The sequence below is a fragment of the Falco peregrinus genome, chromosome 16 (assembly GCF_023634155.1).
Source record: "Falco peregrinus isolate bFalPer1 chromosome 16, bFalPer1.pri, whole genome shotgun sequence".
Lineage (NCBI taxonomy): Eukaryota > Metazoa > Chordata > Aves > Falconiformes > Falconidae > Falco > Falco peregrinus.
In genome coordinates this window covers 3263727-3291242 of record NC_073736.1, presented here as the reverse complement: position 1 = coordinate 3291242, position 27516 = coordinate 3263727, and the positions used below count along the sequence as shown (strand labels likewise).

General features: G+C 59.1%; 1 protein-coding gene across 1 annotated transcript in view; it reads left to right on the top strand.

Annotated features, from left to right (window-relative positions):
* SCUBE3 (signal peptide, CUB domain and EGF like domain containing 3) overlaps positions 1-27264 on the top strand; it is a 52349-nt gene extending 25085 nt beyond the window's left edge. Inside the window, exons 4-23 of the mRNA XM_055819637.1 lie at positions 1770-1904; positions 4847-4972; positions 5934-6050; positions 9948-9995; positions 13699-13815; positions 15420-15542; positions 17378-17494; positions 18646-18768; positions 19339-19473; positions 19785-19877; positions 19955-20071; positions 20154-20315; positions 21317-21520; positions 21623-21784; positions 22059-22226; positions 22318-22479; positions 22743-22940; positions 23407-23559; positions 23749-23828; positions 23987-27264. Coding sequence (XP_055675612.1) covers positions 1770-1904; positions 4847-4972; positions 5934-6050; positions 9948-9995; positions 13699-13815; positions 15420-15542; positions 17378-17494; positions 18646-18768; positions 19339-19473; positions 19785-19877; positions 19955-20071; positions 20154-20315; positions 21317-21520; positions 21623-21784; positions 22059-22226; positions 22318-22479; positions 22743-22940; positions 23407-23559; positions 23749-23828; positions 23987-24136 — 2690 coding nt within the window. The 3' untranslated portion in view covers positions 24137-27264. The remainder of the gene's footprint in view (positions 1-1769; positions 1905-4846; positions 4973-5933; positions 6051-9947; positions 9996-13698; positions 13816-15419; positions 15543-17377; positions 17495-18645; positions 18769-19338; positions 19474-19784; positions 19878-19954; positions 20072-20153; positions 20316-21316; positions 21521-21622; positions 21785-22058; positions 22227-22317; positions 22480-22742; positions 22941-23406; positions 23560-23748; positions 23829-23986) is intronic.
* Positions 27265-27516: the final 252 nt, after the last annotated feature.

Genomic DNA, 27516 nt, shown 5'->3' with positions numbered 1-27516 from the left:
GAATTTTCCCATCCTCCCCCCGCCTCCCCTTGCTGCCTGTGCTTTGCCCAGCCTGCTGGCATCCCTGCTTAGCCAGAATAAAAAGAAGCAGAGCAAAGCGGAGGGTTATGCCCATGCCCTGCTGGCACTGCGGGCAGTGACTGAGTTGGAGGTGGGTTAGGTTGTGTGCCCACCAGAGCCCACCAGCCCCCACATTGCCCACCCTGGGCGACCTTTTGAACCAGGACAGGAATTTGAGCCCCCATCCTGACACAGGCCCTGCTGGCTTCTGCCCATCTCCCTTGCATTTAATAAAACAGGTATTAGAGCAGCGGAATCTCGTTTCAGCCATCGGGTTTGAACGGCTGCCTCCTCATTTTTGTGCAGAGCTTGAAGGAGAAGTTGCAAGACGTTAAGCCCTTGTTATAAGTAGGGGGATTTGAGGAGAGTTATTGGCATCTGCAGGACATAGCTTGGCTGGGATGAGCCTCAGAGGAAGCTGCAAGCCTCCTGCCATCGCAGAGGACATCCCTTTTGTGTCTAGCTGCAGCCTGGCTGCCAGTCCTAGCCTGCCCCGTGGGTGCCCGGGTGTGAGATAATGTTTTTGACACCTCCTTTCCAAGGTAGCAGGTTTGTGGGGTGCTCCTGGGCTCCTGTGGCAGTTTCCAGCTGGAGCCACAGCCCTGCTTTGATTTCTGAGCATCCCCTGGGGTTGCAGCATCCCCCAGGGCTTGCCTGGGGCTGGGGCATGGTGCAAGGCACCCACGCTGCTCGGGCACCCATCTGCCCATTCGTCCCTTTGCCCAGAAGCAAGGGGCTGTGTTGCGTGCTGTGCCGCTGGGCACGGAGGGCAGTTCTGGGAGCCCCCCCCCCGGTGCGCTTTGTCACTGAGCCACTATTCCAGCGTTTCCAGTGGCCGATGCTGGCAGGGCTCAGCTTTCCCCTCAACTGCTGGCTCGGCAATGCTCGACTTCACAGGAGGTTTTCTTTGGCACAGGGCCCCTCACTCCCCAGCCCGACGCCGTCGCTTGGCCCCGGGGCCATGGGGCAGGGGTGGCCATGGCAGAGGTTTGCCTCGCTGCCTGAACCAGGCATCCTCCTTGCTTTGGCACCTCAGGGCACTGGCTGGTTCAGCTTGGACCACTGTCCCCAAAAACCCTCTGGAGAGAGTAACGGGCTGTTGCTCTTCATTCACAGGGATTTGCCGGGATGGAGCCGGAGCAGCCCAGGGCGGGGGCATTGCCACTGCCACAGGGACACATCTCGAGCCCTTTCCAGCCATGGTTTGTTAAACCAGAACAGGCACAAGGGCAGCAGAGCTGCTGGGGATTTGAGTCCCCTTACAAGCAATTATCTCTGCTCTGGGCTAAGGTTTCCCAGCTCCCCCTAATGAAGTGCAGGCATCCCCAGCCAGCAACAGGCTCAGAGGGGCTGGGAGTGGGGGGCAGCTGCAGCTGGCATCGCAGCCAAACTTCCTGGGTGCTTTGGGGGTCCCAGGACGAGAAAAATCCCTTCCTCTGTGGTTTGGTGTTTCTTTCTGTAAAACAAGGCCAGACCTTTTCTTTTTTTTGCCCATCAGCTGGGGAAGCTGTATAACCTCTGCAAGCCATCCCTTGATGTGCTTTGCCTTCATCCCCTGCAGCCCTAAAGCATCCCCCTTTCTTCTAGCCGGCGAATCACAGGTGCAGAGCAGAAATAAATTGCTGCTTGGCAAATCTGTGGCACCTGGTTCCCCATCCTCTGGGGATGCTGCAGAGCTGCACTCATCTCCTGTCACCTTCCCTTTGCAGACCTGGATGAGTGCTCAGAGGGCAACGGTGGCTGCCAGCAGACCTGTGTCAACATGATGGGCAGCTACGAGTGCTTCTGTCGGGAGGGCTTCTTCCTCAGTGACAACCAGCACACCTGCATCCAGCGCCCTGAAGGTTAGTGCACAACATCCCCCCCACGCCGAGGCACTCTTCATCCCCTGTGTTTACTGGGCCAGTCTGTCCCCTGTCCCCTCTGGCCACCCCTGCATCATGCCTGGGTTTGGGTGCTGGTTCTGGACCTTTCTTGGTGTTACAGATTTGAAAGCTAATTAATTTATGATGAGCACACGGGGAGAGGATGCTGCAGGGCTAATAAACATCTTCCTAACAAAACCCTCGCAGGCCCCTTAGTAAAGTACAATAATAATGAACAGAGAATGTTAATCCTATACCCAGAGTGTTTTATTAAATCAAAGGTACCCAGAAATCCTCACGCCGCCCTACAAGACTCATCTTCTCCTGCCAGGTCTTGCGCAGCACCGAGCCCTTGGTCTTGATATCAGTTCTAAATTGCTGCCGTCTGGAGCAATCTCTTAGCCAAAATAGGAGGAAATGAGAGATTTTTGCATCTCTGCTGATTTTTATCTCTGCTGCTTGGCAAAGCCAACTGAGTGTTTTTGCTTTCCTCCTTCCCAGCTGCGTTGGTCACTCCAGCTCCCTGGGGAATCTTGCCCAGCCCAGGATAGCTCAGCGGCTGTGGTGGCTTCTCCTGCGTCCCCATCCCCTGTGGGTCTGGGAGGGATGAGCTGGCTGCTCCTTCCTCTGGGTGACGCAGTGGGTGGCCCCCGCTGGGGACAGGGATGCAGGTGCTGGTTTTTGAGCTGATTTTTTTGAGCTGAATGGCTCAGAGTGTTGTTGGCCTGGGGAGGTCTGTGTTGCTTCTACACCCCGCGATTGATCTTGTAGCTGCTACGTGGTCCCCGAGCTTGGGGTGCTGCTGAGATGAGAGGTGAGAGCAGCTGGTTCCTAGGCTGTGAGCCTGGAAAAAAGGGAAAGCTGAGGACAGTCTGGGTCTGGTGTTAAAGCCTGTTCTGACTTTACTCCTGATTCTTGGGCACTGCCAAGGAGAAATGTTCAGTATTAGAGAGCTGCATTACAGCTGCTTCCTTCCTTCTGGGGGCCTTGACAGCTCCTTGTCTCTCTTCTCCTACCCTGACAGGAGGCTTTCTCCTTTCCCTCTGCTCTTTCTCCTTTTCTCATTCTCCCTCTAGCTTTCCTTCCTCCCCCCTGATGCTGAGGGGATGAAGCACTGCTGGGTCAAGAGACCCAAGGGAAGGATGCCAGGACCTCCCTCCTGCAGCACCATGATCCTCCCAGTCCCTCCCAGTAAGAAGATTCCAAGAGTTTGGGCTTGCTGGGTATTGGTGCCTTTAAACCTCATCACGCTCAGCCCAATGATGACAGCAGCGCCACGGAAAGCGAAAGGGGCGAGCAGGGTCCTTGCACCAGTGCAAGAGCAGATGCTGATGTTGCAGGGAGAGGAAGGATTAAAGGGGGTGCATCCCACCCTGGGCAGTGGCTGTAGGCACCAAGGGATTGCTGTGTCCCACCGTTGTGCAGCAGAGGAGGATGCCGTGCCAGGGTGGAATCACCTGGGGAGTCTTAGGAAAACAGCGTGCAGCCGTCCCGGCCTGGAGGGGAGCCAGGGCACACCGAAGCCAGAGCCTGCATCTCTGCTGGGACATGCCAGGGCATCTCTGCAGACTGCTGGCCGTCGGGATATGGCTTCTCTGGAAGGTGGCATCTGTGGGGGAGCAGCAGCAGGGCAGGGTCAGCCTCGTAGGTTTCTGTGTCCACCGTGGTACCCAGGACACGGTGGAGATGCTGCCAGGCAGTAAAGAACAGCAGTAAGAAAGAGGGAGAGAGAAAAACAGCTGTTTGGAGGAGAAGCTGAGTGCTTGATTGTCCTCGGCATCCCTGGGGCATTCGGTGCCCTGGGGGGTCCCAGGGCAGGGCTGGGTGGGCTCACGGCAGCATCCAGGCCCCAGGGAAAGCTGGAGGGTTCTGGGTGGACAGAGCGGGGGCTCCCACAAGTTGGGGATTCCCAGCTCTGGCCTGGCAGCCAGGGAAGGGAGGGCTGGTGTGGTTGGAAGCGGGAGGCTCTAATTACAGAGGGCTCCCCTGCACTGCAATTGCAGATGATCCCCTTGTCCTGGAGCTGAGCCAGGTGGGATCTGCTGGCAGGTGATGGGGAGCAGCCTGGGACACCCACAGACTTCAGCCTGTGGTTTTTAACCCTTCCCGTGCATGCTTGCAGTATCTCAGTACCCTCCTCCGAGGTGCCTTGATCCCATAAGGACCTTCCCTCACTGTCCTGCCCCAGGCTCTTCGCAGCCGCCTGGCTTGCAGCAGTGCCTGCTCCCTGATGCTGACACCACCACCGCTCACCGCATGGTGGGCTCAGCACCGGGTGCCTGGAAAGGAGCTGACCCCCTCCCTCTGCCAGAAAAAGGCCCTGAGCAGGCAGTTGTATCTCTGAGAGTCATCCGCAGCTTGCTGTGGGTTTTGTTAAATGTTTCATAAACACCTCACAGTGCCCCATTCGGCACCTGCTGAACCCAGCTTTCTGCAGCTGGGTGTCCCATGACCCAGGAGAAGCTGGGTGGGAGGGGGCTGTCCCCCCCCATAGCTGGCTCTGCCCCTCCAAAACCCTTCCTTGCTCAGCTGAACGATGCCATGACCACCTGCCCAGGGGACTGTAACTGTAACCATGCTCGCCCTGCCTTCCAAAAAGGAGCTGCATCGCCCTGTCCTGTTGGTGCCAGGTGGGGCTGGTAGACAGCCTGCAGCTCACCCCGTGGCAGGGAAGTGGGGTTTTGCCCAAGGTGCTGGGAGGGAATCAAAGGTTAAAGGCTCCAGGGTGGCTTTGCCCACCTTCCCGAGCAGCTCTGTGCTGGGAGGTGCTGCACTTCGAGGCCCCTAAGGTCCTCGCTTACAAGGTTTCCCCTCATTGCCCCCATCTCCCCATCCCAGTCCCACCCCAGGCATCCTTGTGCTGCTGTGGACTGGTGCCAGCAAGCTTTTGGAGCTTTTTTTTGCCTCCTTCTCCCTTTTAGAAGGAATGAACTGCATGAACAAAAACCACGGCTGTGCCCACATCTGCCGGGAGACCCCCAAGGGGGGCATCGCCTGCGAGTGCCGCCCTGGCTTCGAGCTCACCAAGAACCAGCGCGACTGCAAACGTAAGGAGCACTCCAGGGATGGGGATACAACCTCCCGGGGACCCCTAACCTTGTTCCCATGGTACAAACACCTCCTGGCCCTGCTGCAAAGCCCTGAACCCCTGGTAACAATTGGGTTATTGAGCCTGAAGCCCTCTGGTTTCATTTTCCTCCAGCATGCCCAGCTCTGCCTCTGCTGCCCTTACAGATGATGCTCCTGTTATCCCCCTCTGCCATGAGACATTGTGCCGTCACACTGGCCGGCTGAAATGGCAGTTAAAGGGGGTCCCAGAGGTGCAGCAACCCCTGTCTCTGTCCCACTGTTCCGCTTTCCCAACGGGAGATGAACAGGGAGAGTGTGGTCGGTGCAGGAGGAGCACAGGAATCCTCTCCCCAGGGCTTGTGGTGCTCTCAGCCTGTCTGATCTCCTGCCAGCATCTTGCTGGCACTGCCAGGGTTATTAAATAGATATGTATGTGTTTATGCAATTATTTTTATTTTTTCTCACTTGCTGTCTGCGGCAAATGTGTAAAATCACTGATGAAATGGAGTTTTTATCCTATGAGCCTATTTTCCCTCTGGGCTAAATGAACAGTACCCCTTGCCCCTCGGGGAGGGCTGGCAGGGATTCCCAGGAGCACCTGAGTCATTCCAGAGCTCAGGAAAGTCCCATCCTTCCCTCGTAACACCGGGTCCAGGGGCAGGGACCACCAGCCCACCAGTCCCCTTTGCTCAGGCTCTGCTGGTGGCATTTAGAGATAGAGATATGCAAAGGGAAGACACGAGAAACCACAGGATGGTTTGCATCTGCCCAGATCCCACAGGGAAAGTCAGAGGACTTGAGAAATTATCCAGGAGGGAGGGATCTCTCTGGGAGTATGGACAAGGTTTTTCCAAGCTGGCTTTATGCTGCTGCTTGGGATGGCAGGTGGGAAAGAGGGGCTGGGGCTCTGGGTGACGGCTGGTGCTTTGCCTCCCGCAGTGACCTGCAACTACGGGAATGGGGGCTGCCAGCATACTTGCGACGACACCGACCAGGGGCCCAAGTGTGGCTGCCACGTCAAGTTTTTGCTGCACTCTGACGGGGTGACATGCATAGGTAGGTGCGAGCCATCGCCTGGCCGTGGGGCTGTGTGTTGGGATGTGGGATGGCTCATCTTCCTCCCTGGGCAATTTGCTCTCAGCCCGATGAAGGGTTGGTGGTGGTTTTTTTTCCCAAGCTTTGGGGGTGCAGCGTTTCCTTTTGTTGAGATCAGAGAAACTCGGTGCGTGTGTGAGGGATGCTGTGGGTACCCGCAGGGTGCAAGGGTGCGTCGCTGCTCAACCACAGGGAGCAAAGGTGGCCGTGGGGGTGCTTGAGGGGATGTTTGGGGACAGGTTGGTTGTGCCAGGGTGTGGGCAGGGGTCCCTGCCTGCCTCCGTGCTGCTGGAGGGGCAGGGGTGAGGGTGCCCTCACACTAGAAATTGTTACTGGTGCTGTCACTGGCAGCGTTCAGGGAGGGACATGGAGGGGACAGGTTTGGCTGCGGTGATCCGTTCTGACTTGGCACCATGGGGCCTTGGCTCAGGAACAATTGTCTTGCAAAAAAAAGCCCAAAAACCCAAACCAAAACCCCAACGACCTGATAAGTCAACCACCCCCAGAATTGCCCTTTCCCTGTGTGTGTTTTCAAATTGTAAAACATCAGACGGAGATAGAAATTTTACTGGTTTCATATGCTTGTGCTGTTTAACAGCTGATTTGATTTTTTAAAATGTTACATTAGGGGAGTGATTAAGTCCACAAATTGCTTTAGACATTGGAGTTCTTATTGCAAAATAAAAAAGACAAAGGAATTGAAGGCAAGAGAGAGATTTTGGCTCCCTGTGTACCTGCTGTGCCTGAACGGAAACCCCTCCATGCTTTCCAAATCCGGCTGTGTCCTCCAGCAGAGGAGCCCCCCGAGCCCCTGGCTGCTCCCTGCCAGCTTGAGGGATGCTCTGGGCTGAGCTGCCGTCAAAGACCTCCTGCCTGTCAGCTCAGCTGCTGCTACCTTTAACGTCACCACTGTCACCCAGCCTGCTTCCAGATTAATCCCAGTCCCTCCTGGCTGCTGGCAGGCGCTCGCAGCCCCTTGTCCCCACCATCTCCTGCGGCTGCTGCATCCCATCCCACTGGCTGAGGACCCTCCCCTGGGGTTATTGCTGTGCCTGGCGGGGGGGAGCATTCCTGCGATGGGGACTTTGGGACACTGAGGTGCGTCAGTTGGTGTGTTCCTCCTGGATGGAGGTCACTGCGCGTGTGTAATCTCTCTTGGTGCGAGGACTCAGGGATGTTCAGTGCTGAAGTGATGCTCCTGACCTGCTGGGTGCAGGGGGTGGGAGAGCAGCTCCCTGTAGCATCTTGTGACCTGGGGGATGCTCGGGAAGGGTTCTGTTTGCTGGAAGGTCTCAGCACTCTGACCCTGGGTACCACAGGCATGAGGGTGGGACCTGGGGGGTTTTCCAAAATTGTTCATGCTCATGGCCTTGGCCAAAATCTCCCCCTTTGCCCCCACACCGTGCACTGTATCTGCTGGGGAGGCATCACCCAGTGGAGCCAGTACATCCCCGTCAGCTCTCCCTTCACCCACCTTCCCAGGGGAAATCAAACACCACGCTGGGGGATTTTAGGAGCAGCACCAGCCCAAAACCCACCGCATCCCTTTTGGGTCTGCAGCCCGCTGTCCACAGCAAGGGGCCCGTCTGGCTCCCGCATCCCCCAGGGATGCCCGGCCCCGCTGTGGGAACACTGCGGGATTGTGCTCCAGCCGTTGGGAGCCGGTGGCCGCCCTGTGGGGATGCCCAGCCGGTGGATTTATGGCCAAGGTACCTGCTCGGATATTTATAACCACTCTTTCTTGTTTTACGGCCGGGACTCAGCAAACAGCCCTCCCCCATCCCCGGTGCTCCCTCTGCTGCCCCTTCCCCATTTCCTCTGAAATATTTCATCATTTCAAGGGGAATAAAGTTTCCAGCAAGGGGAAACGCAAACTCGCTCCCCAGGCCATGGGCTTTGAAATAGTACGCGGTGCGTTTGATGGGCTGCCGGGACAGGCCCCTGGTCCAGGTTCCCTTCAGATCACACCACGCGGCAGGAAGCACGATCAGCCCCTTTGAATGACAGTTTCATTAGGCCATGGCCGGTGTTTTTCATTTTTCCGCTTTTTATTGCTGCTTTTAAAAATGCAGATAATGAATAACATGCCTCTGAGCAAAGCGGGGCCAGCCCTAATGGCTCCCAACATGTCTGCAGGCTCAAGGGGGAGGGGGAGCCGGGAGGGGAGGCTGATGACCTTATATATTTATATTTATGCTCAAAAAGCGGCCTTTTTTTTTAAAAAAAAAAAAAAAAAAAAAAGACAACAAACACATAAAATTGCCCTCCAGCAGCCCAGGGTGCAGTGCCCATGGGGGGAGATGCAAACTGGGCTGTCACAGTTGATGCAGATTTTGGCTTTCCAGGAAGATTTGCAAGGCAGGGCATCATTGCAGCTCCCTCCCGCCGTTATCTGGGGTGCAGTAGGGCCATTGCTGTCCCTCAACTTGTGGCAAGCACCGCTGGAGTGGGAGGTGGTGGGTAGGGAGGAAATACAATTAGACAGAGATAAAAAATAAACCCAGCTCAAGTTTTATGGCTGTTTTCCTGACCCGTGCCCAGGTGGTTTGTGGTGGCACCACCGATGATCCCAGCTTTGTGAAGCTGGCAGTGCCAGGAGCGGTGCCGGGAGTGGGGGCTGCGCCAGACCCTGCTGCCAGGTCAATGCTGGGGACACCAGACCGAAGGGGCCACGGCATGGGAGAGCTCTGGAAAGGGGAAAGCAGGACACAGGGATGTGATGTGGGTGGCCACGGGCATGCCGTGCATGCTCCTCCACACACATCGACCTCCCTGAGGGGATTGCGGTCCCTGCAGAGCCTCGGCACCCCATGTCCCAGCTGCTGAATCCCTGCCCTCTGCCTGAACCCCCTGGGACAGCGCAGGCACAGCCAGAGGCTGAGTTTCCCCTCTTGTCCCCTTCCACTGTCCTTTCTGCATGGACATGGTGTTGTTTCTCATTAAGCGGGGATGCTCTCATTTCTGCTCAGCCCTGTGCTCACCTGGGGGCTCTCTGGCTTCAGTCCAGCACTGCCATGGGGCTCCGTCCCCACACAGGAGCAAAAAGAAGTGCTGGAGTGCCTTGTCCCCTCCCCAAGATGACCAGGATGAAGGAGGGACATCTGCCAGCCGTGGATGGGTGGCACCAGGCAGAGTTTCCTTTGCAGGGCAAAACTTGAGCTCCCTGGGTGTTTTAGCACCGATTCTGGGGTCTGCAGCTTTGCCCAGGCTGCTCTCAGCCCATTCTTGGCCATTTGTCCCACCCCAGAGGCTCCCATATGCTCCCTCGGGTACTCAGCACCCTGGTGCTGTGTGATGCCTCACTGGGGCTCCCTGCACCCAGCTGCACGGCTGAGGCTGAGCAGCCCCTGCGCACGAAAAATCTGGACTCACCACCGGCTTGGCCGCTAAATCCAAGCGGTACAAGTGCCACTGGTGGGACATGGTCGCCTTCCCAAAGCCCATGGGCATGCGGTGTCCGTACGGCTCTTCTCAGGGATTGCAACCTGCCCTGGCACGTGCTGGCTCTGCTCCGGTGAGGACCCGGTTCCCCAGACTAACGGGCTGCACTAACGCTCCTCGTAACGCGCTTCCTCCCTTGGCATGGGGCTCTGGCCAGCCCGACGCAGGGCGTGGAACCAGAGGGGGTTGGAGAGGCTGCGGGACACGGGATGCTCCGGACAGGGTGGTGGAGGAGTCGATAGTGTCAGACCCAAACCTTGGGGTTTGGCTCTTTTGGGAGGTGGGGGGTGAAAAAACCCAAAGGGACAATTTCCAGCTGGCTGGAAAGGCAGCGGAGTGGAACCCGTTGATGTGTGACACCAACCGAGCTCCTTGCTGGACACTGTTTCTAAATCACTTTTTTATAATGTTAAACAGGGGAGAGACACTTCCAGCAACACGTTATCCTTGAGACGTTTTCTAATGGTAAATATTTTTGTTCTCTCTATCTCTACAAAGGGGTCTAACTGTAGACGGTCTCTCATCTCGAGATCATAACCGGGCTCGGGGGGCTGAGCTGTCGCGCTAACCGCATGCCTCGCTAACCCTGTCCCCCGCTGCTGCTTTTAAACCCCGCAGAGCAAGCCTGGCCTTGGGCTGCTGGCAGGCTTTGCTTTCGGGGATGGAGAAAGAAACCCTCCCCTGGCTGTGCTTGCATGAGGCGGGGGCTCTCGCATTGCCTCGGTCGGTCCAGCCCGGTGCAGGGGGTGATAATCCGCTTCCTGGTGGCTGCGGCAATGGTTATCCTCCCCCCACCCCACCCCCACCGCCACCAAGCAAACCTGAGAGGAGCTAGTGGCTGCGTGATGGGGAGGGGGATGCTCGTGCCCATCTCTGTGCTCCCAGAGTTACCCCTTCCCAGAGCCCACCCGCTGGGGGACGGTCCCCTCTGTGAGTGCAGGGACATTCAGGGTGTCCCAGGGTCTGGCCCAGCAAAGCTGCCAGCCACGCTCGGCGGCACCCAGCCCAGAGCTGCGGCCAGCTGCCGAGCTGCGATGACCTTTTATCGGGCTGGGCACCTCGACTGCTTCCCCAAGGATTTCTTTGCAAACCCGGTTGGGTCCCTTAAGCCCCTCACGAAGGTAAGGTGATGCCTCTGCTCCCCTAACGAGGAAACTGAGGCAGTCTGAGGGTGCAGCGACTTGTCTGCGGTGGGGAACCTTGTTCACAAATGTGCTGGGTGCATGCAAACTGCTGGCGCATCCAGGAGGAACTGTGGGTGCCCGGCTCACTGGTGGCAGGGAGCACTGACCGTGGCTTTAGGGGGGCTCTGCAGAGCCTTTCCAACAGGGGTGGGAGAAGGGGGAACCCCAGCTCCGTGCCGTCACCACGCTCCAGCCAACTCGGCTGTAATCCCTCTGATTACCGTGCAATTATCTCCTTAGGCTTGTGGGATCTCAATCCCACTGTGATCGCCGCTTCCCGGCAGGTGGAGGCGAAGCCGGAGTGTGTGCGGGCAGGGCTCCGTGGGGGCGCGGGCAGGGGCTCTGCCAGCCCCCGGTGACAGCTGGCACAGGGAAGGGTGCCAAGCGGGGCGAGGATTTCCAGGACATGGTGGTCGGGAAGTGAGACCGGAGCTGGGATGGAGGAGGGTGGGAGAGTGTGTGTGTGTGTGTGTGTGTGTGTGTGTGTGCGCGCAAGCTGCTTTGTCTTCTCTCTCCTGGAGCGATGGGGCCCTCGCCAAAGCCCTGTGTGGCTGGGTGAGTCACACCGGCTCACGCCAGGCTGGGAGCAGCCCCTGGGCTGCCGGCATCGCCGAACAATGCCGCTCTCCCGGGGCCCTGCTCCAGCGCCTGGCCCCACAGCGCCTGGCCTCCGCTGCCTCGCAGGTACCCCAGCACCCCCCTCCAAGCTTTTTGCAAGCCTAGGACATGGTCCCGCCTTTGCACAGGGGTTTGCAGTGGTGCTCAGCCACGCTGGCTCAGCTCCCACCCCATGCACACCCTGAGCAGCGGCCGCATCCTGCATGGGGTGCTGGGTAGGGCTTGCCAAAATTCCCAAAGGTGCAAAGGGACCGGAGGGGAGATGGGTGTCGCAGCACGGGGAGAGGCTGTGAGCATGGTGATGCGTGCCCAGGGCACCACGCTCCATGGAGAGCCCCATCATCCCTGGTGCAGCCACTTCTCCGGCTCCTCAATCCCACCAAAATTAGTGCCCACACCAAGGCCATGGCCTCATCTCAGCAGCGACTCTGTTAAATCGATCCTCCCTGGGCTGCTTCTGCACCAGCTGCTGGAACAAAGGCTGGCGTTAAATAATTCATTGGGCTTCCGGAAAGTTTCCTTTCCCTTGGGCTCCGTGTCACCCACACTGTGCTCTTCGCCCCGATGCCGCAGGGGGGGACACGGACCCGGCACGGCCAGGCTGCATGCGGTGCGAGGACCTGGCTGGAGGAATATATGCAGAAATCCTTCCTTTGCCGTTAGGTTTTGTAATTGTGCTGGCTATTAATTTCATAAAATGGTCCCTTTTGTTCTCTTATTACGGGACATCATAAAAATAGCAGCGGCAAGACGAGCACAGAGTGATCCCAGCTCCCTCGCCCTGCGGCAAATGGTTGGATAATTCAGTCATTCCCACCCCATGAGGCGCTTGCAAAGAGCGGGAGAACCTGGGATTTGCTCTTTCCAAGGAATTTCTTCAAGGCATTTTCATCTTGGGTTCCTTGAAGCCCAAATGCCTCATTTATCCAAGCAACCAGCCTTCTGAAAGGAATATTTTATTATCCTTTGTGAACAACTTAATGCACTTCAAACCATTGTTCTGGTGGTTAGGACAGAAATTGAGGATTGATCTCACAGGGAAGCTGTCAAGCTGAAAATGCTTCATTTAAATTAGTGTCCCTTCTAGTTCTACCAGCGACAGCTGACTTTGATAATACTGAAATAATTAGCATTTTTTTTTAAATTGGATTTTTTTTCCACTGATGCTGCCTGCCTCTGTGTGTGTGTGTTCTAATTATATGAAGCGTCTCCCAAATTAGCCCGCGACGCTGGACCAGCCGGCATGCCCGAGCAGTGAGTGATGGTTAGGCACACCCGTGGCTTTGTGGCGTGGTGGTGGCAGTGGCAGTGAGGGGGCTGGGACCCCCCTGGGACGCCCCCCACCATCCCGCTGGGGCAGTGGGGCTGCGCACCTGCATCCTTGGGGAGCCGCAGCCTGGGCACCCTGGGTGAGCCTGGCTCTGGCTGCTTTTTGCACAGCAGGTGCTGTGATTTTGTCACTTGGAAATGCAGTTCTCCTGGTTGGAGCTGCCAAAGCCAGACCCCACCAGACCCTGGTTTTGGGGGAAGCACAGCCCTGATGCCAGTGTGAAGGCTGAGTGTGGCAGGATTAATCTCATGGAGCCGCTTTTTCCCCTCTGTCAGCTGAAAAGCCAACGTGTTTCAGGAGCACAGAGCTTCCACCGAACCTCTGCTTTTCCCAGTGAGCGTTGGCCATTTTGCAACTGGCAGCAGCTCTGCCTGCACACCCCTGCCTGCATCCCGACCCCATCCTCCCCAGGACGGCCGGGTGCCACTCTGCTTCCTGCCTGCAGTTAATAAAGCATCCTCTAACGGGGGGGACAGAGCTGTCCCCAAACCTCTGTCTGCCTTGAGTGCAGATACCCAGTGTATCAGAGCAGGTTGTGGGAAGGCAGGAGGATTGCACAGCGGTTTGGATGGGGAACCAGGAAATCTGGGTGCTTTTTCCTGCCTTAGTGCTGCCTGCAACCTGAGCTGAATCACAGGTGCCCTTATTTCACCTCCAAAATCCCCGGGGAGCAGCACCCAGATGTGGCAGGATGGGAAGGCGATGAGTGCCGGATCAGCTGCAGAGGCAGAAGATGCTGTGGGATTGCCACGCGTTAATGCCTTACCCCCTGGCCCTCGTGCTCTGTATCGGGGTGCTTATTAATTTGGGGGCTCTGTGGCCTCATTACTGCTGCGTGAAAAGCCCAGGGTGATTTCGGTGGGCTCTGCAGAGAGGTTTGCACCCGCTGCCTCTCCCAGGCTGCAGTGTGAGGACATCTGGGTGGCAGGGGGACGTATGGGTGGCATGGGGACGTCTGGGTGGCGTGGCACACACCCACCCAGCCTTTTAAACGCCAGTCCTTCACCCTGGCTTGCTTTCTCCCCTCTCCTTGCAGAGACATGTGCTGTGAACAACGGGGGCTGTGACAGCAAGTGTCATGACGCGGCCACAGGTGTGCACTGCAGCTGCCCCATGGGCTTCATGCTCCAGCCCGACAGGAAGACTTGCAAAGGTGGGTGAGTGTGAGCGGGGCCAGGGTGCTCGCTGCTCACCCTTGGGTGCCTCAGACTCCGCCTTGTGCCCTCGGTGCCCTTAGGAAAGGCTCAATTTTAGCTCTGCTCGATTTGCCTGAGGCATTTGCTTGTTTGGTGTTTGCATCTGTGGGGTGGGGATAGGGATCGCCCCCAGGAGCAGAGACTCAGCCACCTTGCTAAAGGCACCCTGCTCAGCCCTGCTGCCCCAGGAAGCCTCTGGGGAGGAGGAAAGGGGGGGGTCAGGTCATGTAGGAGGCAATGGCATGACATTTGTGCAGCTGGAGGGTCCTGTTCCACCTCACTCCACCCCAGTGCCTCAGTTTCCCCATGGGTGCAGGAAACCCACGCTGCTCTGGGCGTCTGAGATGCATGGCTCCCTCTGCAGTCACTCAGCCGGGTCCAGGCACTGTGTCTCATTTGATGGAGGACACCACAGGATGCCATGTGCACCAACATCCCCATCCACCTGTCCCTGCAAGGGCAAGTGGTGAGGCTGGCTACCCCAGCCACCCCAAACCTGCCCCCCCTCCCGAGGCAAGGGGACACCGTGACCCCGGGGCCAGCCAGTGCCTGCGTTGTGTCTTTTGGCAGCTCTGGGAACTTGACCCCAGTTGAAAGGAAAGCCCATGCCGCTGCCGGCTGCCTGTCTACCTGCTGACTGCTTCCAGAAGCCCCCTGCCCCCTGTTATTTTATCAGAGCACACCCCAACCCCCACCCCTCTTCTCCAATTCTGCAGTTTCCAGGAACGTGCAATAACCCGGAGCCACGTCCCCTGTGTCTGGGGGTTTTATTACAGCTGCGGGCTGCTTTACAGCTCACTCCCTCGCAGTCATAAAAAGAAAACCCCAGCCCCAGCGATGCAGAGCTGCCGCCCCAGCGCTGGCGGCTGGGGGATGGAGGGACAGGGAAGGCGGCTGCCTCTTCCTGGTCTCCTTCCATTTTACAGGTCGTTTCCTAGCAGTAAATTTTGTGATTAGTCAAAAAAGGAAAAAATCTAACCAAAACCCCAAGTTCCAGCCTCTTGCCAGGTTGTTGGGGCTCTTTGCAGTTATTGTGCGTTGTCATTTTTAGCTTTGTTTATGGCAGGAAGGAGATGGCAAGCAGAGGGGCGAGGGCTGAAAAGTATTTATTTTGTCAAGCGGCTGTTTTTGAAGGAGGGGGTTTCGCCTCCTGACTTGCTCTTTCTTCCTGCTGCTCCTGGTCCTCAAAAGTAGCCCCCAGCCCAAACCTGTGACTCTGCAGACTCTGATCTGGTGCTTTCCCCCAGTTGCGAGGCTTTTTCGGAGACCCTGGCTCCCAGCTCTGCCCTGGGGGGTGCCAAGACCTGCAGAAATAAAAAATTTTGCACAACTTCCAAAGGGAGCTGATCCCAGGAGCCCTGGCCCTCCCCAGTGTCATGCATCGGCTCCCCAAATGCACCCAGATAAAACCAGCAGCCACTTTCCCCTGGTGACCATCAGAGCCCAAAGGCTTTGCTCTGTTTGCCAGCTCTGGGTGGGGATGTGGTCCAGAGGGGAGGACCCCGCCCTCCCAGCTGAGCGTTTCAGGCGGAATGTGACCCATGTCCCCTGTCCCCAACAGACATCGACGAGTGCCGGCTCAACAACGGCGGCTGCGACCACATCTGCAGGAACACGGTGGGCAGCTTCGAGTGCAGCTGCAAGAAGGGCTACAAGCTGCTTATCAACGAGAGGAACTGCCAAGGTAAGGGCCAGCGGGACCCCAGCACCCTGCCCTGCCCAGGGATGTCACCTCTCCCTGCCTGGGGATGTCACCTCTCCCTGCCCTCCAGCATCTCTCAGCCCTCCCATGCTGCTGCTGGAGGAGTACGGCCTGTTACTCATTCCTCTTTGCTTTCCTCTGGACTGTGTACATCCCTCAGGGGATTAGCCTTGGATTTGGGTTCTGGTCTGGGGCATAGCCCTTTGATCTGCAGAGCTGGGCTGCCGCCCCAGCCCTGCTCCCGAGCTGGGGATTTCTGGGCTCTTCTCGCAGCAGAGTTAAAGGCAGCAGTGAGGCAGATGCCAGGTGAAATCCTCTGGCCTCACTCAGGGCTGGGATGATGGTCATGATGTTCCCTGAAGCCCCGTGGGCTGGGATGCAGCTCTGCCTGAGCGCGGGGAGCATCCCTGCCAGCAGCCCTGGCAGCGAGCATGCCCCAAGCACAGGACCATGGGCTCCGCTCTGGAGCACCCATGCCAGGGGACTGGGGACCCCAGCAGCACCCCATGTGTTCTGGGAGGGCACCCTGAGCTCAGCACCCACCCTGGCACCTTTGGGCTTCTCCCAAGCTGCTCTTCTTTATTGCACAAAGTTTTTGCTAGCGATCCCACAGCAGCACAACCGTACCTCCCTGCTAAAGCACACATGCTGACGCACCGGCTGCTGCCTTCCCTCTTGAGAGGCTGCCGTTCTCCTGGGATGGGTGATGGGAAGCGCAGCGGGACATGTCCTGCCTTGCCTCTGTGCTTCCGCCAGCTGCCCTGCGGCACGGGCTGGATCGTGCCCTGCTCGGGGACGTGCCATTTTTGCAAGCCATCAAGGCAGAGCAAGGGTTTCAGTAGCTTTTGCACTGGGATTCCTCCTTCCCCCATCTGTTGGAGGGCAGGAGTTGGGGGGAAGATGCATCTTGCTCACTCCAGGAGGAGCTGGCTGCTCCGTGCTGCTCCTTCCATCTTTTTCTCCCCATCCTGACATCCTCCTACACATCCCACAGAAACCCAGCATGTTTAAACAACCCAGCAGGTCACTGGACTGTGCCGGGGGGAGCATGGGGCTCTGCCCCCCCACCCATGGCCAAGGCCAGCAGAGTGGTTGTGCGTGAGCCCAAGCATTGCCTCCTGAAAGCACACGGCCGGGGAAGGAGGGGGCTGGTGTGCTCCAGGGCTGTGACCGCTTTCATCTCCATCCAGGTTCTGCGCTCTTGGGAGTTTGACGTGAACGTGGCAATTAACTTAATTAAGCCAATGAAATGATGCTCAAACCCGGCGGGTTGGGTTCACCCGCTCAGCCAGGCCTCCCTGCCCTGGCGAGGTGCCCTGCGGGGCAGAGCAGACATCGCTGGCACTGTCCCCAGGGCAGGACCTGCCCGCACAGCATCCCTCCCTGGCACCAGGCAGGGCCCTGGCTGGGCAGCAGCTGGAGGCTCTGGCAGCTGCCCCGTGCCAAGGATGCAGTGCTGGCCCTGTTTGGCTCATTTGAGGTGCAGGGGGTTTGCAGGAGCTAGGGGGAAGGGGGGGCTGATGGGGCAGGGGGCTTCTGCACCCATGTAGCAGCAGCTAGAGCGGGCGAGGAAGGAGCTTGGAGGCCAGCAGGGTGGGAGTGCAGGGTCCCTGAATGTCCCAGCGCTGGACCCACAGAGCATCCTAGTGTTGGATCCCCAAAGCAATCTGGTGCTGGATCCCTGGAGCATCCCAGTGCAGGACCCCACAGCATCCCAGTGCAGCCCCTAGCTTGCTGCAGGAAGGGAGAGAGCCCTTGTGCCTGGGACTGCCCTTCTGCCGTGCTGGCCCTCACCCCCCACTTTGCCTTCCCTCCAGACATCGACGAGTGCTCCTTCGACCGGACCTGCGACCACCTCTGCATCAACACCCCCGGCAGCTTCCAGTGCCTCTGCAACAAGGGCTACACACTGTACGGGCTCACCCACTGCGGAGGTAGGGCTGGCTGCGTGCTGGCAGGAGGAACACATCACCCCACTGGGTTCAGGTCCTGGGGAGGCACACGGGGCACCCAGGCATGGGGCAGCCCCATGGCATGGGGGACCCCCGGGGATGCCGCTCGCCCCAAGGGCCAGCGGGAAGGGTCGGTTCCCCACGTACCCTGAGCTGGGGCCAGGCAGGGAGGGGGCTCGCAGCCAGACGCTGGTGTCTGCAACTTCAAACGGAGCGACAGGAACAATTTGCGACTTGTCTGCAGCGGGAGAGAGGGAGAAATCCCCAGCGTTTTTGGCAGGGAGCTGGGACGGGGTGGGAAGGGGAACATCAAAAGGGTTTGACTTAAGTTTCACAAGGCAGATAGCTCCCAAGGGCGGGGGCGTGCGGCACCCCGGGAAGCAGGGAGGCAGATGAAACACACTTTGGGGGTGTTGCTGGAGCGTGTCGTGGCAGCGGTGCCATCAGCCCGGGGAGATGGCAGCACAAGGCTGGGTGCTCTGGCATCGCCTGGCTGGTGAGGGCAGGTGACCCTCCTTGTGCTCCTGGTGTGAGCCAGCATGTCCCCTGGGATGCTCTCAGTGTGACCCCGCAGCTGTGGGATTGCTGGCTCCCACCGATGCTCCCACCGAGGGGGACCTGTGCAGGGAGGGCGCTTTGGGGGGCAGCTCCATCCCTGGCTGCTCCCCACCTCCGCCCCTGCTTCATGGCAGACCTGGAGAATCACCCCCTGTTTCGGGCCGGGGCGGGGGTCCCCGCTGCGGGGAGAGAGGCCGGGGCTGCCAAGCAGCTGCCTTTTGAATCTGCTAAGTGCTTCCATGTCGGCTGGGCTCCGTCTGCTGCCCCCCGCAGCTCCCCAGCCCACCGCAGGGCCAGGCTGGGCTCAGCCTGGGTGGGCTGCACCCGTCACCACCTGGCCCTTAGGGACACCAGGGTCGGGGTGTCCCTCGTCCCCATGCGGCTGGCGTGGCTGCAGGGAGGAGGCATGGCTGGAAGCGCCCTGCCGTGTGCGTCCCTATCTCCAGCTGGGCACGGCTCCTGCAATTTATCCATCCAAAATCACAGCCCTGAGACAAGGCAGCGATTCGGTGTTACAGCTGGGGGGGGGTGTCCTGTTGCCCCTTGCCCACCGCCTTCTCCTGTTTTCCCTGCAGACATTGACGAATGCAGCATCAACCGGGGGGGCTGCAAATTCGGCTGCATCAACACACCCGGCAGCTACCAGTGTACCTGTCCCGCCGGCTGCAAGCTGCACTGGAACAAAAAGGACTGTATAGGTACATCAGGGCGGGGGATGCTGCCGATGCCCTGTGGCTGTCACTTGGGGCTGTTGGGATTAAGGTCAGGGTGGGGGGAGCACGGGGGTCTGGGGTGTCCTGGTGAAGGGATGCTCCGGGCTGGGCTGCTTTTGGCTGGGGCCCCCTGTCCATCTCACATGGGTCTGGATGGGGTGTACCATGAGGTGTTGCCCTGCTCCTTCTGCCCTCGGTCATCTCATTGCTTTTTTGACCATGCTTGGAGCTGGCTGGGAGCTTTTGCACCAGCAAATGTCCCTAAAGGAGTTGTCTTCATGGCCCTGGCCATGCCCTGGTACCTGACTGGCTCCCCCTTGTCAGAGACAGGCTGCCCCTGCAGAAAAATTGAAACTCCACCAGTCACATCTCACATGTCCAAAGGAGGAGGGGGGAGTGTTGTGCTGCTGGTCTGGGGTCCCCATGCCGCACTCTGGCACCCTCTCCTCCCCGGTGAATCCCCCTGCCACCTGGGAGGGCACAGGGCTCCCTTGTGGGTCCCTTGTGGGTCTCTGGGCTGTGCCAGCCACGGGCGTCCCTGCTTGTCGTCACCAGCCGGCGCATGTCCCTCAGAGCTGGTGAAATGCCTGCCAGGTTCGGTGCCACCACGAGCCACCCTCACCTGCAACAAGACGGGCAAGAAGGACAGCTGTGCCCTCACGTGCGCCTCCAAGGCTCGCTTTCTGCCAGGTACCGGCACCGCTGCCACCGCCGGCACACGCAGGGGTCCCCCCGTTTCCCTGCGTGGCCCAAACTGGGAGGGGAGAGGAGTGGCTGCAAAGGCAGGGTGCAAAGCACCCAAGAGTGACCGGGGTGAGCGAGGGAGGTGGGTGCTTGCGGAGGGGGCTCATTGCTGGGTGTAGATCTGTGGGATGGGTCCCTGGTGCTGGGCATCATCCCTTCATGGCACAGCTGTGCCTCTCTGCATCACCCCGGCAGAGCATCGCGGGGACCGGGCGGCCGCTCCAGCATCCCCCAGCTCCCATTCCTCCTTCCCACAGAGTCCGACAGCAGCTACACGGTGAGCTGTGGGACCCCCGTCCTGCGGCAGGGTGGCCAGCAGAGACCTGCCAACAGCAGCCAGCAGTGCCTCGGTAAGGGGGCTCCCAGCGTGCCTGCGGTCACCCCCTGCCCCGCGCCGGCGTTGTTGAGCACCTGCCTTTTCTTTTAGAGACTGTCGCTGCACCAATCAAGCAAAAGGCTTCCTTCAAGATCAAGGATGCCAAGTGCCACCTGCACCCACGGGCCAAGGGCAAGCAGGACGAGGCCGGCAAGGCTGGGGCACAAGGTGAGGTGTGATGGCGGGGGGGTGGCAGGGGTGCCCGTGCCCCCCAGAGGGATGGGGTGCTGACTTGTCCCCCCGCACGCAGGCGGTTCGGCACCTTGCTCCGACTGCCAGGTGGCTTTCGTCAACCTCAAATGTGACTCATCCAAGAAGGGGAAGGGCCGCCGGGCTCGCAACTCCTCCAACAAGGAGGTGACGCGCATCACGCTGGAGTTCGAGGCGGAGATCAAGCCAGAGGAGATCACAGGTGGGCATGGCACTGGCTTGGCCTGTCTCAGGTGCAGGTAGGGGGGGAGCAGGGGGACTGTGGTGGGACCAGAGGGGTGGGGGTGGGGGACTAGGGTGACAGTGAGGGGACCAGGGGGACAGTGGTGGGACCAAGAGGATGGTGGTGGACCAGAGGGACGGAGGGGACAACTAGGGTGACAATGAGGGGACCAAGGGGATGGGGGAGAGGACACCAGGTGGACGGTGGGGGGACCAGGGGGATGGTGGGGGAACCAGGGGGACAGTGATCAGACTAGGGGGACAGTGGTGGGACCAGAGGGATGGAGGGAGGACTAGGGTGACAGTGAGGGGACCAGGGGGATGGTGGTGGGCTGGAGGGATGGAGGGGACAGCTAGGGTGATAATGAGGGGACCATGGGGATGGTGGGGGGACCAAGGGGACAGTGGGGGAACCAGAGCGATGCTACAGGGATGGTGGTGGGACCAGGGGGACATTGAGGGGACCATGGGGATGGTGGAGGGGACAGTGATCAGACCAGGGGGACAGTGGTGGGACCAGGGGGATTTGGGGAGGACTAGGGTGACAGTGAGGGGACTAGGGGGATGGTGGTGGGACCAGGGGGATGGTGGTGGACGAGAGGGACAGGGGGTACAGCTAGGGTGATAATGAGGGGACCATGGGGATTGTGGGGGTAACCAGGGGGACAGTGGGGGAACCAGAGCGATGCTACGGGGACTGTGGGGGGACTAGGAGGACGCGGGGGGGACCAGGAGATGGTAGGAGGACTGTGGGGGGGGACCAGGAGGACGGTGGGGGACCAGGGGGGTGGTGGGGGGACCAGGAGGACAGTGCCATCCCCATGCAGCAAGAAGAGCCAAACCAGTCCTCGTCCCGCACCAGACTGGGACACAATGGGCAGCCCTTGCAACTGAGCCTTTGGGAGATGGTTTTAACCCTGCTGGGTTTCCCTCTCCACCCCTCTGTCCCCCGGCACCCCCATTGCCCCCTGCACCCCCCAGCCAGCTGCAACCTGCACTGCCTGCGACAGAGAGTGGAGAAGAAGCTGAAGTCGGCCATCAAAGCCCTGAAGAAGTCCATCAACCAGGAGCGGTTCCTGCTGCGCTTCGCGGGGATGGAGTACGAGGTGGCGAGGAAGCTGAGCGTGGCCCTGGAGCGGCAGGAGAGCTGCGGGCCGGGCCAGCAGCGCCTGGGCGCCAAGTGTGGTAAGGAGCATCGGGGGGTGCCTGAGCTGGGGGACCCGCCACGTCCCCCCCGGTGGTGACAGCCCCTCCGCCGCCTGGCTGATGTCCTCCCCTGGCTCTCAGTTAGCTGCTCGCAGGGAACGTATTACCACGGCCAGACGGAGCAGTGTGTCCCCTGCCCCCCCGGCACCTACCAGGAGAAGGAAGGGCAGCTCTCCTGCGACCTGTGTCCCCGCGGTGATGCTTTTGGACCGGTGGGAGCCACCAACATCACCGGCTGCACGGGTGAGGGGGGCACGGAGCGGGGCTGGGAGGCACACGGGGGGTGGCCAGGGCTGCAGCCTCAACCGTCAGCCACCTCCAGAGGAGGAGAAAGCCCTGAGCATCCCCAGGACCCCCAGAATTGCTGGTTTGGGCATTTATCATTTAGAGGGGACCCCGGGAAGGGCAGCGCTGGCTCTGGATGCTGCCAGGGCTGGGTGGGGAGAGGAGCCGGGCGTGGAGCAGGAGACCCCTGGGCACACGGGATGCCAGGACTGAGCGATGCCTGTGCCCACAGGTCAGTGCCCCCCCGGCCAGCACTCAGCCGATGGCTTCAAGCCCTGCCAGCCGTGTCCCCGTGGGTCCTACCAGCCCGAGGTGGGGCGGGCGCTCTGCTTCCCCTGCGGCGGGGGGCTGACCACCCGCCACGAGGGAGCCCTCTCCTTCCAGGACTGCGACACCAAAGGTAGGTCAGAGCCGGTCCCCGGGGAGGGGGGCACCCCACCGGGCTGTGCCCGTGGCTGATGCAGCCCCCTTTGCTCTCTGATCCCCCCCAGTCCAGTGCTCACCCGGGCACTACTACAACACGAGCGTCCACCGCTGCATCCGCTGCGCCGTCGGCACCTACCAGCCCGATTTTCGGCAGAATTACTGCATCGCCTGCCCTGGCAACACCACCACCGACTTCGATGGCTCCACCTCTGTGTCCCAGTGCAAAAGTAGGCGAGCAGAGGGGTGACGGAAGGGGGGGGCAGGCACGCTGTGGATTGGGGTCCTTCCTCAAAAGCGTTTAAAAATCAATTGAAATAGAGTTTGGGGGTCATTTCTGTGCTTTATGCATGCAGGCAGGCGTGGGGGGATGCATGGAGCGGTGCTAACAGAGCACTCCCCTCCCCCCCCCCCGCCTCCCCAAGTAAAGCCCCCCCCATCCCAGTGCCCACGCCACTGGTTCCCAGTTGAACTTTCTCTCCATGCCTTGCAGACCGGCAATGCGGGGGGGAGCTGGGCGAGTACACAGGCTACATCGAGTCCCCCAACTACCCGGGGAATTACCCCGCCAACGTTGAGTGCACCTGGAACATCAACCCGCCGCCCAAGCGCAAGATCCTCATCGTGGTGCCGGAAATCTTCCTCCCCTCCGAGGATGAGTGCGGCGACGTCTTGGTCATGCGGAAAAACTGTAGGTAACCAAGCGTGCTGCGGTGCTCAGGGGAGAAGCCCGGGGAGGAAAAGGCTGGGGTTTGGCAGAGCTGCCTCGTGCAAAGAGAAATCCACGTCCCCAGGCGGCAGGAGGGGATCTGGGGGAACTGGGTGAGCAGGGGGGACCGGCATCACCCTGCTGCCCTGCTGTCTTGCTGGATCAGGGGGATGTGCATGGGCTAAGTGTGGGCTGCGTTGCACACCCAGGTCTCAGCACTCTTTTTGGGGGTAAAAAGCCCCATTTGGAGCTTTCCCAGAGCAAGGGAGGAATAACAATATCCCTGGTATGTAACGTGAGGATTAGGAGGGGACTCAGCCTCACCAGACACAGATAATCCCCATCCCTGGTGCCCCCCCTTCGCCCTGAGCATTTAAGCCGAGTAAGGCTGGAGGTAGCTCTGCTGATGGGCATCCGGCATCACGCGTCCCCTTGCCGCTCCCTGCAGCCTCCCCGTCCTCCATCACCACCTACGAGACGTGCCAGACCTACGAGAGGCCCATCGCCTTCACCGCCCGCTCTCGGAAACTGTGGATCAACTTCAAAACCAGCGAAGCCAACAGCGCCCGGGGCTTCCAGATCCCTTACGTCACCTACGACGGTGAGCACAGGGCGCAGGGGGACCCCATCCCAGCGTGCCAGTGCCCCCCTGCCTGGTTTGGTACCCGGGTCACCCCCAGTTCACACCTCCCATGTATTTGGGGGGAGCGGACTCAGGGATGGGGACCAGAGGTTTGGGGACAAGTGACAGCTCATGCCTTGACCGTGTGTTTTTGGCTGGGTGTTGCAGAGGACTATGAGCAGCTGGTGGAGGACATCGTGCGGGACGGCAGGCTCTACGCCTCCGAAAACCACCAGGAGATCCTCAAGGTGAGTGTGTATCCCCCACGTCCTCGCTGCCTGGATCGCCGGGGGACGCTGGCACGCAGGAGCATCCTCCCCTCGGCTGTGCCCCTGTGCCCTCCCGGCGCTTGTGGCTCCGTTTGGGGTGGGATGGTGACCCTGCCTCCGGCTTGGCTTCCCTGCAGGACAAGAAGCTCATCAAAGCTTTCTTCGACGTGCTGGCGCACCCCCAGAACTACTTCAAGTACACGGAGAAACACAAGGAGATGCTGCCCCGCTCCTTCATCAAGCTCCTCCGCTCCAAAGTCTCCAGCTTCCTCCGGCCTTACAAATAGCCCCCCGCACCCCCACCGCCAAGGAAACCCTCTTCTCCCTTCCTTCTCCTTTCCAATTTTCTCCTTCCTCCGCTCGGCTCCAGCAGGACCACCGCCTCTCACCCTGCAGAATGTCCCCCCACGATTTCTCCGCTGCTCCCTGCAGAGCCAAGCCCCCATCCCGGGGGGGATGCTCCGGTCTCATCCAGCTGCCGGCGAAGCCACTCCTCTCTTCCAAAGCAGCTTCTTCATTTTAGGAAACCAAAGCACCGGTCCTTTCGCCGTCCTCTGTCCTCCCTTTGGATTCCTTTACGCCAGGTCTGGCCCCGTTCTACCGGCAGCCCGGGACGTCGGGGGGGTCACCGTCCTTCCAGCCCCCACAGCTGGCGCCAGCTGCAGCCCCACCGAGCCCTTTCGCCGAGGAGTGCAGGAAGGTAACGCCGCATTTATCGCAGCGCCTGGGTCGTGGGTATCGGCATCAGAGATCGGGGGAAAAGATTGTTCAAAAGCCTACTTGATTCAAAAGCAAATTTAAAGGAGAGATCGGCAAAGCACGCCAGCAAACAGCAACCGTGGTGGCTCCAGTGGCCGTCCCGCTGGAGAGCCGCGCTGGCGCTGGGAGGAAAGCACAGCCAAGCCACATTCCCGGAGAACAATGTCTGGCTGCACGGGAGAAAACAGGGAGCAAAGGAGAAGGACTTTCAGCCGGGTTCATTTTTATTTTTTTTCTCCCCCCCCCCCCCCTCCAGACACTTGTGCCAAGAAACCAGACTTTCTTACAAGCTCTGCCAAAGAGTAACTCAGAAAAGCAAGCTTTGTGAAGAGCAGGAGTAAATGTTTGTGCACTAGGATATCCTCCTTTCTACCTTTTCATATGTATTAAGTGCAATCATTTGAGTCTTCTTTATATTATTTAGAGGGAAGTTTTTTTGGTTTTTTGTTTGTTTTGTTTTTTTTCTACTAGAAACGACAATATTTATACCTGCCTGAGAAATGAGAATGTGCGTCTGTAACAAAAACCCCCACCCACCCAAAGTGACCCCAGCCCTGGGCTGCCGCTGACTGGCGGGATGGCGTTTTCAGGCCTTGCAACCTTTTCTGCTGCATTTGTCCCCGATAAAACCCCCTGTTTGGGGAGGGAGACGGTGCCTCTCCAGCTCGGCATGTGATGGATGGGGTTGTTTTGCGGGGGGTCTGAGCATCCCGGTGTGCCGGCGGAGGAGCTGGAACCGCCGGAGTGGCTGCGTGCTGTCGGGATGCCCTGTTTGTGGGTGCAAACCTCGGCCCTGTCACCTGCTTGTCACAAACTGTTTTGCTTCCCTGCAGGGGCTCAGGGACAAGCTGAGACCTGAGGGAGACGGGGGGCAGGTCCTGAGGCAGGGTCCCGGGGGGCAGCCTGGGAGGAGATGGGACCTGCCCCTCCGCTCAGCCCCAAACTCTCTCCCCCAGGCGTGGAGAGCCCTGGGGGGGCAGCCATCCCCCCTCAGCTCTTCCCTGTCCCTTTGGCTCCCTCCCTCCACGCATGCCCATCCTGCTGGGGTGCTGCCGGAGCCCCTCCCCGGGGAGTGGGATGCGGATCCTGGGGGACCCCGTCCTGCCACTGCCCCTTCACTGCCACCTGCCCTTCCCAGCTTCCCAGGCAGGCATGGCTGGGGACAGTGGCCAGGTCGATGTCACCGACGGGTTTGTCCCCCAGCATCTTCACTTGGCTGGACAGGACCCCTGGGGACAGGCGACTGCTGCCCACCGGTCATCCCTCTTCCTCCTCCCTTTCCAGCCCCGCCACCAGCTCTCGGCTGTCACCTCCCCATGCTTCATCCCCATCTTCATCCTCCCAAAGAGCCAGGGCTAAATGTGGTCGCCTTGCCTACGGCTTTCCTCTTGGCAGGTCCCCTCCCATCCCTGTCACCGCTCGACCTTCACTGTCCCTTTGACCACATCTGGGCCGAGCCTTGCTCTTAACGAACCAATAATTTATTGCTCTGCACGTCCCACCAGGTCTGTCCTTGCTGAAACCAGGAGGCAGCTGCCGGTGCCCGCGTTTTCCCTCCGTCCGTGCTGCTCCAGCGCCCCGGCAGCTGGTGCTGGGCTCCGTGAGGGGCTGCGGGCTGGGTGAGCGCTGGCACAGGGGGCTGAGGTTTGTCCCCAAGATGCGTCGGTTGGAAAAGTCTGTCCTGATTCATCCCAGCTGTGGATTTACCCCTCCTGCTGCCCGGCTCCCAGCCTGTTTGGAAGCTCGACATCTGCGGGCTGAGCTGTTTGTCACTTGGTTGGTGTCTGAAAGCAGCTGCTTTGATGCACAAAAGCTGTTGTAGGGATTTGGGGGGGGGGAGTTTATTGCTCTGGGGCAGTCGCAGCAGAGCAGTGACCGTTGAAAGGGTCTTTCATATTTAGAAGGAAAAAAAAAAAAAAACAACCAACCAACCAACCAACAACCAAACAACAGCGAAAATAAAAACAACCCAGGAATGACTAACCCCGCTGCGGCGGCCCCGGCGCGATGCAGCCACTCGTGCTCTGAGTTTATTAATTCTTTGTGATTTCACGACGGGGCGGCCGTGGCCGTGACCCTGCGGGGCACTGGGGCTCCTGGAGCCTCGGGGTGTCCTGCTTGCCACCGTTGTGGCTGCACTGGCCACCTCCGCTCCCCTAAAGCGGGTTTGGAAGGATGCGCAGCACATCCCGAACAGCCAGACACCTGGTAACGCCTCCTCCTTTCACCAAATCTCCCAAATAAACCCCCAAAAAAAGTCCACGGGGCCACCAGACGCCCCTTCCCCTGCAGCTCAGCTCCTCCACGCCCACCCCTGCAACTCAGAAAGGGTTTGAAGGGCTGAAAACTGCCGCCTCAGCCACTTCTCGGGGGTATTGAATGTTTTGATGCGGTGAACAGAAATAAGGGTTGTTGGGTGGTTTTTTTTTTGGTTTGGGTTTGGTGGGGTTTTTTTTTTCATGTTGGAATATTTATATCTGCCTTTTGCAGCGGGCCAGGACTTACCATCTCCAGCAAAAATGATTAATGAGAAAAGATGTAGTTCATGAAGTTATTTGCACTTGATTAAAAGAAAAAAAAATGTATCTGAACTTTGTACAAAGAAATGTTTGCATTTTGTATTGTCTTTTTTTAATTATTAAATGGAATTTCTTGGTGTTGTGTTGATCTTTCAAAAACTGGCCCTGACGCTTCTTTTAAAAGTTTCTAACAGCAGGATCCGGAGCCTTTTTCATTGTTTTGTTCCCTCAGATGCTCAGACAAGCTCTTCTCAAGGGCACGGGGGTTTTTTGTTTCCTCCAGAAGCTTAAGTCCTACACACTTCCATAAGCTCACCAGTCACTACACAACCTATTTATATATGTTAATTAGACGCAACGTAGCTCAGTTTTGGCCCAGAACGTGGAGC